This window comes from Gastrolobium bilobum, unplaced genomic scaffold, assembly GCF_033153095.1.
Source record: "Gastrolobium bilobum isolate Gb01-03AN ecotype WA unplaced genomic scaffold, APGP_CSIRO_Gbil_v1 utg29653, whole genome shotgun sequence".
NCBI classification, from domain to species: Eukaryota; Viridiplantae; Streptophyta; class Magnoliopsida; order Fabales; family Fabaceae; genus Gastrolobium; species Gastrolobium bilobum.
The window spans coordinates 102,856-113,663 of record NW_026896310.1 but is presented as its reverse complement, the minus strand read 5'-3'; the positions used below and the strand labels follow the sequence as shown (position 1 = coordinate 113,663).

The 10,808-nt window shown below is 33.2% G+C and overlaps 2 protein-coding genes across 5 annotated transcripts; one reads left to right on the top strand and one right to left on the bottom strand.

Moving 5' to 3' along the window:
• The first annotated feature begins 1,981 nt into the window (after positions 1–1,981).
• Positions 1,982–4,658, top strand: LOC133298836 (serine/threonine-protein kinase PCRK2). 4 transcript variants are annotated; one of them, XM_061498206.1, is made up of 4 exons: positions 1,982–2,424; positions 2,695–2,966; positions 3,438–3,560; positions 3,837–4,658. In XM_061498206.1, exons 1-4 carry the CDS (start codon positions 2,061–2,063, stop codon positions 4,407–4,409), a joined length of 1,332 nt encoding a protein of 443 aa, XP_061354190.1. In that variant the 5' UTR covers positions 1,982–2,060; the 3' UTR covers positions 4,410–4,658. The 4 variants fall into 4 exon arrangements, with proteins under 4 accessions (XP_061354190.1, XP_061354188.1, XP_061354189.1 ...); XM_061498204.1 differs by having other exon boundaries at positions 1,982–2,431; positions 2,687–2,966; XM_061498205.1 differs by having other exon boundaries at positions 1,982–2,423; positions 2,706–2,966; positions 3,837–4,657.
• Positions 4,659–5,796: 1,138 nt separating this feature from the next.
• Positions 5,797–8,878, bottom strand: LOC133298837 (probable serine/threonine-protein kinase PBL10). The gene is made up of 7 exons (XM_061498208.1): positions 8,731–8,878; positions 8,501–8,587; positions 7,656–8,005; positions 7,088–7,223; positions 6,865–7,007; positions 6,619–6,742; positions 5,797–6,511 (listed from the first exon to the last, which is right to left on the bottom strand). The coding sequence occupies exons 2-7, from the start codon at positions 8,550–8,552 to the stop codon at positions 6,087–6,089; spliced, it is 1,230 nt and encodes a 409-aa protein (XP_061354192.1). The 5' UTR covers positions 8,553–8,587; positions 8,731–8,878; the 3' UTR covers positions 5,797–6,086.
• Positions 8,879–10,808: the final 1,930 nt, after the last annotated feature.

Sequence of the window (10,808 nt, the reverse complement as noted above, 5' to 3'; positions counted from 1 at the left end):
GATCTCACACCTTGTTTAATTTTGATAATAACAAACAAATGAAGTCAATAATATAACAATTTGTTTAGATTTTATTATTTGTAGCTGGATTTAATAAGATCACGAAGATCAAAAGCAATGTTGTTGTATCGCAATACGTATCGCGTATCATTTGACCTGTTTTTTATATCGTATATCGTGAATCGTATCGAATCGTAAGATACATTAATATAATAAAAAATAATTTAAAAAATATATTAAAATATTTATTTAGTTATTCTTTTATTAATTCAGATTTTTCAGATTGATTTTAATTTGAGTTTAAATCACAAATCGAATCTTTATTTTATTTTTCTTATTAATAATATTTTTTTAGATTTTTTAATTTAAATAATAAATCAAATCTTAAATTCTTTTTTTATATTAAAAATTATAAATTCTAATTTAATTTTCGTGTCATATAATATAGTATCGTATCGTCCGATGCAAATCCCTTTTTGATATATCCTACGATACGTATCGTTGCGCTTGTGAATCATCTCGTATCGTATGAATCATATCGTGTATCGTACGATATTGATAACTATGATCAAAAGTACGAGAAATTTTTTTACATTTCATGTAATAGTTGGATGGTTGAATCTTGATCGTGGCTTAGGTTATATTATCCTAAAGTTTTGGAAACTAAGAAAAGAAGATAGAATTTTTTTTTTAATCTAAATAGAGTTTTAAAATTTGATTTTTGATTTGAAGAAAATTAATTTAAAATTAATTTTTTTTGAAAGATTTGATTCTATTTTATTTAATTTTAGAAAGTTAATTTGAAAATTTTGATCCTATTTTAAACAAAAATTGGAAAGATTTGTTAAAAATTGTGGTAACTTTGAGTAACATATTTAGTGCAATTTTTTTGATATTTTTATTGGTAATTAATTTTGAGAAACTTGTATAAAAATAATATTGTGAGTCTTTCTTCTATGTGAGCATTCAAAAGAAAAAAAAATGTGTTGAATATATTACGAGTATTTTTTCTTAAGGCGCTTTCAACATAATTCGACAATAAAGGCATGAACAGATTCATTGTGAGTCTTTCTTCTTTGTGAGTCTTCAAGATAAAAAAAAAAGTAATGAACATATTATGAGTATTTCTTCTTAAGGTGCATTCAACACAATTAAACAATCAAGATATGAACAAATTTATTGAGTCCACTTCTTAGATTTGATTTGTACCTATTTGCTTATTGATTAAAAACTTGTAAGATAACTCTCAAACTGTTATTTTGTAATTTTGTTTTTGTTTTTGCTAGTGTTGGAGTAAGCAATGGGAGAACAATTATCAAATGATAATTGTGATATTATACTTTTAACTTAAAGTTAAGTTAAAAATATATTTCGAAATTGCCAATAGTTTGGTGATTAGGCATAAGTTATGGGGCCTAATTGTAGATGTATTTTTGGGTGAACTCCATAGAACAGGTTCTACTATTCCATTTTGAATTGAGCTTGATTCATTACGGTGGATTTCTCCTCCAATTGAATAGAAGTGTTCGAATTGGGGTTGGTAGTTTTTTAAGAGTTTTCTCATTAATTGGATACATTAATTTTATTACTATTTTTTCTTCTTACTTTTACCTATCAGAAACTTAACTAACATTTATTTTTCTCTTTCATATTGAGATTCTGATCTAACGGTATTGAAGAGTGGTAGGAAAAAATAAACAGAAAAAATAATAAATAGAATAACCTATCTCAATTACTTATGTTATATCTTTGTTATTTTTTTTATTGGTCAAGATTATTATTAAAAAATTAACAATAGTAATATTTTTTTTTACCTTTAATATCCTTCCTCTAGTTTATAAATAAACAATGTTATTTATACATATTTATGTATAAATTTTCAACATTTATCTAAAAACTAATTTTATTTTATTTTTAAAAAATATTATAATATTTTATTATGATTCCAATCTCTGTCTAAGTGGGAGCAATGGCATTTCCTTTCAGGTTTGGTCATTGTTTTTGTTCTGAATTCCTGACTCTTGACTCCTACCTTCTTTTGCTTCCATTTTGGTCTGCAAATGAAGTGCTTTCATTTCACAAACGGAGAGAGGCGAGGAGATGAGGAAGAGGGAGTAGTAAGGGCTTCGAGGGTGTCATGGGCACGCTCACTCAGCCTCATGGATACACGCAGGTCCGAGTTTGACTCCGAGTCAAGGGACTTCTCCGACACGGTTGGGTTCCACGAGTTCCTGTCGCAGCGGCGAGCCAACCACCTCCGAATCTTCTCCTTCTCGGAGCTTAAATCCGCTACACGTGGCTTCAGCAGAGCCCTCTTGATTGGAGAGGGAGGCTTTGGTTGCGTCTACAGAGGGTTTCTTAATCACAATCATCGTTCCCAAATCGATGTTGCTATCAAGCAGTTGAATCGTAATGGCCACCAGGCATGCTTATAATTTTAATTTTATTAGGATTTTATATTATTTTTTGAAAAAAAAAGTTTTTTTTTTTTTTTTAGATTATTGTAATTCAAGGGTATGCTTGTTTTAGTTAAATTATTTTGTATTTAAAATACTATAAAGGGAAAAAAAAGAGATTTTTTTTCATGCTTGGTATGCTAGGAATAACTAATGTTCTAGTTTTTTTTTTTTTACCAGATTGATGGGTTGTTAAAGGAGCTATGTTTATGGGGGTGTTTTTGTTTCTCTTGCATTTCTAGTTTTCAGGGGCATAGGGAGTGGATTAATGAAGTGAACTTATTGGGTGTAATCAAGCATCCAAATCTGGTGAGGTTAGTGGGTTACTGCGCAGAAGATGATGAAAGAGGGATTCAAAGACTTTTGGTGTATGAGCTTATGCCTAATAAGAGCTTGGAAGACCATCTTTTGGCTCGAGTTCCATCAACACTCCCATGGACGACTAGATTAAAGATTGCTCAAGATGCTGCTCGTGGTTTGGCATACCTTCATGAAGATATGGATTTTCAGGTACAGTAGAACTAATTGTACCTTTGTCTTGTAATGCATCATAATCGTTCAGGGAATCAGTTTCTTAGGTCTGTGGTCATTTATTTGTTTTGCCAAAGACATGGGTCGTTGTGGTTTCTGTTGATAAAATCACTGATCAGGATATGCAATTCATGAGTTTTTCAAGCACTGTTTGTAAACTTTATGTAAGTGAAGCAAACATTGAAAAAATATTTTTTTTTCCCTTGTTTAGCTTAATGTTGAAATAGAAATATAAAACAGTTATCAAGAACTAGTTACTTACACATTCCTATTTGGCATTTTAACAATGGTTTGTAAAATATGCCCCTTATGGTTTTGTCATGACTTAATTCAATTTGATGTTTGTGGACAGTTTCTACCTGGATGTCTTTGTCATCATTTCGTGTAAGCTAAAATCCGTAGAGAATTTTTGCAGAAACACATTTATGATTCATGTTCTTACTCGTGCAGCTAATATTTCGAGATTTTAAGACGTCCAACATCTTGCTTGATGAGGACTTCAATGCAAAGCTTTCTGATTTTGGACTTGCTAGGCAAGGACCCTCAGAAGGGTTTGGCTATGTTTCAACAGCAGTAAGAAAATGTCTATATTCTGGAGAAAACTCATTATATTCTAGTTTCAAACATACCATTGGTGGAAATTTCGACAATATTGCATGATAACATCACAATAACATGCCTTCTGGAAACATATTTGGTGTAGATTATTAGATATATTTCACCATATTCATTGCTAAACGAGTCTAATTTATGAGGTCATAATGATGGTTTGAAGTCTAAACCTTTTTGTTTGTGATCCTGATATTCTGCTGATATGTAAAACAAATGACTTATTTCCTCTTCATAAAGGTTGTTGGCACCATAGGTTATGCTGCGCCAGAGTATGTTCAGACTGGTAAGCTGACTGCTAAGAGTGATGTGTGGAGCTTTGGTGTAGTTCTTTATGAGCTTATCACTGGGAGGAGAGCTGTTGAAAGAAACCTACCAAAAAATGAACAAAAACTTTTGGAGTGGGTAAGACCTTATGTTTCTGATCCTAGGAGGTTCAATCTTATTGTAGACCCTCGACTTGAAGGACAGTATTGCATCAAATCAGCTCATAAACTTGCTACCCTAGCAAACAAGTGTCTCATGAAGCAGCCAAAGTCCCGTCCAAAAATGAGTGAGGTGGTTGAGTTTCTTGGAAGCATTATTAATGAGACAGTTCCTCAGGATGAATATATTTCCCAAGATGTCGTAGCAACTGGAGAAGAAAAAGAAGTAAAGTTATCTGTAGAGGACACTGAACCTGAACCAGCTAAACAGGGGAATAATTATCTGAAGAAGGTCTTTGAATTCAGAGACATGGTCAGCTTAAGAAATAAGTCTATTGGAAGGTTGGATTGGAAAAATTGGGCGCCTGGCTTAATAAGAACTTGGTGATAAGTGATTTGCATATCTTGGAAAGCAAAATATTCCACTACAGTGCATGCTTATCGCAATGTTTGGTGATCACTTAGTTTTCAGTGAAATCGACATTGTCATAGGCACACAGTTAACATACTGATATATCCCCATTTTTGTATCTATTAATAGTTGTATGTACAGGTTAATTTTGAGGAAAGCTATAATATTAAGTAGTTTGGCCTTCTCCAAATGCAGTAACAACTGGAATTAAGTTTTTCAGCTATACTCGATTGAGCCTTGCAACTTGGTAATTTTCTATCAAATGGGAAATGTTCTATTAGCTAACAAAGTGCTAATACTGCACTGGAACTGAGTTCTTGGGTTTCGCTTTCTCATATTTCATTCTAAGTAGAGGAAAGTTTGTAGTATACAAAATAATTTTCAAATTTTTTGTAAGGACTATTAAGTCCTTCTGATTGTTTCATAAAAACAAGTGAAACATTAGAATAGAGACATGTAAACACAACGTGTTAAATTAGTGTTTTTTGTTATGATTTGTTGATAGAATGATTAACTTGATATTAATTATAAAATTTAAAAGTTATTTTATATACAACCCACAAAATTGGAACCAAATTAATTATTTATCCATCATTTGTCACCCATTCCTCTTGATGCAGAAAGAGATAGATGAGGCCCCCAGACTCCCAGAGTGCCTCCAAAACTGATTGAATTGATAGTGAATCATGCATCATGAGTCACTTGTCACAACAATGGCCCTAGTGACTTTGGTTTGAATGCAAGAGTGTGTTCCATTATTTCCGATTGAGATAGTTTCAATCAAGCACAACTTAAATTTTTAAGTCACTATCAACCAAAAAAAGAAAAAATAGATTTAGTTTGACAATTATGGTAAAGGTTCCAAATTATTAACATTACAGACAGGCGGAGTACCCTGTGAACATTCTACAACATTATATTCTTTCTTCTCTTGTGGGTTAGGGTTCTTTACTTCAGGACTAGGATTGAGGAGACACAACCGTAGCATATATTTGCTCAGGGCTGTTCTAAGGAATAAGTGACTCTGCTACTGGCCATTGTCGTAAGGTGGATGGAATGCTTTGCGGCTTTATACCCAATCACGTATGGTTTTTGCAACATGCAGTTAAGTACATTGAGGATCCAATTAGTTTCCAAGGCTATGATTTTTAATATATTTTAGATAAGATTTGATGCGGCTTTTTCTCTTTAGTAATCCCTTCGTAATGACCTACACACTTTACAGTTTATCGTATCATATTCCAAAATAAAATCTACACTACAGTTCCTTTTGTGTCAAGATGAGGAAAAAAAAAATGCAAGATGTGAAAGCATATGAGTTTCATTGTAAGTTGGATGTGAAAGCTTCACATTGCAAGTGTGACAAAATAGACTAGTAAAGTTAACAATATAAACCGCAACAAAATTGAGCAAACCAGAGCCACATACAAAAGCACATGCATTCCCATCTATTTTGATTGTTACAAAACAGTTGACAGAACCCAGAATACATGCAATACTAATGTCATGTAGACATTGGCGCTCTCAGGTTGGTTCTGAATATATTAGATGTGATAAGATATGTACAATATCTTAGATAACATGTCATACATGGACATGCTGGACTTCATGGTGGGAGAGACATTCAGCTTTCAAGGATGTGTATTTGCAATTTCATGTAGAGAGTGGAGAAGCATTGGGGCGGGGATAAGGTGTGATGATTCTACCACGGGAAACATCATCAGCACTTTTTCTACGAACACGAGAGCCATTTCGATTGCCTTGATTAACATGAGGAACCTGCAGCTTCTCCAAATTTGTAACAACCTCGTCCATGTGTGGTCTCAACTTGGATTCTATTGAAAGGCATCGTAGAGAGACTGTAGCTACCTTATAGGCCTCATCTATTTCATATTGCCCTTCAAGACGGTTATCCAACACACGCAAAATCTTACGCTTGTTGGCTAAGTATGGCTTAGCCCATTGCACCAAATTGTGCTGTCCTGAAGGTCTATTCATGTCAACAGCACGCCTTCCTGATAACATTTCAAGTAGTACAACTCCAAAACTATAGACATCACTCCTAGCAGTGAGATGACCTTCACCAACAAAAGTTTTTATTATAGTCATTAACCAAAATGATCTTAAGTTGAGTCTTGAAAAAAACTGAAATATAAATGGTTCACTAACATGAACCTCACTATACCAGTGGCTAGATATTCAGGAGCTGCGTATCCATATGTTCCAATTACCCTGGTTGAGACATGACTTTTGTCACCTGTTGGTCCGTCCTTTGCCAGCCCAAAATCAGAGAGTTTTGCATTATAATTCTGTGATCAAATCAGCAAAAAAATTAAAATTAAAATAAATAAATTCAGAGATGATATCTAAATAATGTCCTATATTCATCAAACTTAATTGGGATGTGCTTGTGTGTACAAGGGGCACATACTGAATCAAGCAAGATATTTGAAGTCTTGAAATCTCGATAGATCACTTTTGTTTCAGCACTGTGAAGAAATGCAAGCCCTTTGGCAGCATCAAGAGCAACCTTCAAACGCAGGCTCCAAGAAAGAGGTTGAAAATATGAGCCTCCTGTTGCAACAATATTGGTGATGTCACGCACGTTTCTCAATTTCAACACTGTGAAAATATGGACATTAAGAAGAACTCACTCCTGAACAAGTGATTCTCCAAGCTGCCACGAGGCATGAATTCATATACCAGAAGGCGGTTTTCATCTTCAACACAATAGCCAATCAATTTCACTAGATGAGGATGAGAAAGCTGGCCTAGATAGTTGACTTCAGCCTAAAATAGTAAAGAAAAAAAATCATATTGATGTAACCCCGAAAACAAACTCCTCTTAGTCTTCCAACCATTACTAATATTATTATTTATTACTATAGAAGTTGTACTAAAACCACTCCCCGAACTCTGACTAACTACGAAGGAATAACTTTACCACTACTTCAGGCTCGCCCTCTTGCTACTATAGAAATTGTAACACGTTTTTTTAATATGTAGTCATGTACACAAATTGAGTTTAGCTTAAAAGAGATTAAACATGGATGAGATAAGGCACCTCGAGACTTGCTTCTTGAATTATACCATGCCTTGCCTATAAGGTAAATATCTTCTCAAAGATATACTAATAGTTAACAACTTTGTAACAGAGGCATCTTTTGGTTCTTAACTAGTATGAGCAAAGGATTGAAAGAAGTATATTAGAGTTAAACTCACCAACCACTCCTTGTGACCTTGTAAGCCATCCTTATTAAGACTTTTCACAGCAACAACAGTGCCAGTGCCAGGTTTGGCAGCAACCAGTGATTGGTCATCAATCCACCCCTTAAAAACTGATCCAAAACCACCTTCTCCTAACACACTGTCTGGACGAAAATTTCTGGTGGCAGCCTTAAGTTCTGTGAAAGCAAAGCTATTCAGATTGGATGATTGCAAGATCTCATCCTCACTCCGTGGAGTCTGAGGCACTGAGACCTTACTACTTGGGCTGCTGAGATCATTTTCAACCTTACTACTTGGGCTTCTGAGATCATTTGCATCGGAACTCGCATACTTTGAACTTAACCCTGAGATGATATCGACACAATTAAACTTTCATCATCTACATATCACATGTGTATCTACATTTACTGAGCTAACAAACTGGACCTTAATCTCTAAACAATGTCATAAATCACATTGGTAAATTACTGCGAAAACAGTCAAGGTCTCCAGGTTAAGACTTAAGACTACTACTAGATGAAAGCACCGATGGAGTACTTATTAAATATATTGAAACGAGATATTTGGCATCAATAGAACAATTGAAAAGTTTGTAGTTGACAAATCAAAGCCATTAAACAATTGGAAGACAGGGAAGCTAAGCTTAAAAGTTAAATACACTCTGCCTAATAAAAAATCTCCCTGCGATCTTTATAAACCAAAGGGGATAAGAAAGGGTTGAACTTGAGTGCAAGTAAGTGGAGAATATCAAAATCAATCAACGTAAGAACCACATCTATCTAAACTCAATTCAAAAACATATAGGGTCGAGACAAAAATGAAGAAAATTTTTGGAATACCAGTGAGATATTGGCTCTCAGCTTTAATATGGATGCTAAAACAAATTCCCATAACAGAAACAATACTAATTCCTTGAGCCTTGTTGCCTATAGATCACAAAAAAAACAGAGCACATCAGGTTCAGCAGAAACCATGATTATGAGCTGAAACCGAAGGAGAAAAAGAAAAAAAAAAAAAAAAAGAGAGTTAAGAAACAAGAAAGATGAATGAAGGAAAACGCCAAGAGAACCTGTTTGCAATGAATATGACTCCAAAGATAGATGAATTGAAGGAGAAAAGAGGAAGTGACTTAATAAGAGAGATAGAATGGTGTTGAGCTGTAAGGGAGACTTTAATGTAGGGGGGTTGCAGTGTGCTTTAGTGGGTGGTCCAGAGAAGCAAGATAGAGTGTTATGCTGCAAGTTGACCGAGTTTAAGCTAAAAGCTTAGATGGATTATTAGTAAAGACATAAAGGGTTTGAAGGGGACGCATGAAGGTTGGTATGGTCACTCAAGTGGCATTGCATTCATGGTGAAATGGACCCTCTTTTGGTTTTGGTTGGATTAGATGGTCCCAACCTTGAAACTTGGTTATGTACCCTTGCGTTGCATTCAGCAGCTGCGAAGTTCAAACAAAGCTTTATCATTAGCTGTATTTCGTTGAGATCTAATTGCTATATAATTCTAAGGGTTTTATAACTCTCGTTTACCATGATAATTATAATTTTCCTATACATCCTTCGGTTTCCGTGCTGACATGGGTTCTACATGTAATTTTTTTTAACACACGAGTCCCACATACTTTTTATCTCTACAACATAAGATTTTAATTCTCCTTCAACATAAGAATTATAAAATCCTAATTCTAATGTTATGAATAAGAAGTTGGGTGAAGAGATGTGTTTTTTATGGTCGAATAGATATAACTATTTATGAATGAACAAATATGACTTTTCAATGTTGAATAGACATAACTATTCACTGTATGATCAGTCATGATTTATAAATAAGGAAGAAAATCAGAATAAATTCTGACTTTTTTAATTTCTCTAATACAAATTATCCTCTTTAAATGATTTTTAACATCATTTGCATAACAAGATCCAGCTAATCTTATATATGGTTGCAGATTCGCAGGTTTGGACCGTAATCTAGTCTTGGACTCTACGCTATGGTAACCTATTCCAATTTATTGTCTTGTCTGCATGCAGAGAGCATAGTTAGATACTTTTGGCCTTTGCCACTTGGACATCAATGTCCACGACACGTTACGCAACTGATGGGGAACATGCCTTGTTTGTTTTCTTCCATTGAAAAATTGAATCTTCTGATTAGGAGTTTATAATTTAATATTTATCTATTTTTAATAAGTATTCAATAGCAAGGTATCATTGAAATCTATATATATAAAATAATGGGTAAGTTATATTTACAAATTTTTTATTTATAAATTATTACAAATATACATTATATATTTCAGGTAATAAATTCTCAAATAATATAAGAATTATAAATAAAAAATTTATAAATATAACTAGTCATATAATAAACACCAAATTTTCATATATAAAATTTCAAAAGATATAATTTTTTCTTTTGAATCTTTTTACCTTTTCCACTTGAATTTTCACTATTATCGACACGTTAGGAAAGTGATGGTGAACCCGCCCCCATTTTGTCGTTTTCAATACCCTAAATCCTTATCCGATAATTTCCTCGTGGGATTTGCTAAATTATTATTTAAATCAGGATCCTTCTGATCAAGAAAATCACGTTCCTCACCAAATTGATCTTCCTTTTGTTGAATTTTACTATAATTTAACTTGCCAAATAATTCTTCTCTCTCTCGCTCTCTGTATTTACATAACACGTCAACAATTTTCAAAAATGTATGTCATTAGATTTACACAAACACTCATATACATAAAAGCATATATAAATAAATTACGTAAGCATCACATGCACATTCACAAAAAGGGGCAAACAAGAAGCAAGTTGGACTAATTCATAGCCGAACCTCTTATTTCATGTGATATTCTCCGCAATTATTAATATGCTAGCAGACATGTATTTATAAGGTTAAATTATTGTGAACTACCAATGCTTCATTTAAATTTTAAATAATTATAAAATTTTAATATAATATTTTTAATTTTTAAAAAAGTGATCCATTTTTGTCATTTACAAATACTAATATCAGAGTATCCCGCATAGAAAATACACATGTCGCTAATTCATTTTGTATCTTTGCATATGTACTTAAATATGTATTAAGTAATGAAGCCACTACAATGTTTTTTTTTTTTTTTGTATTAATCAATGTAAGCT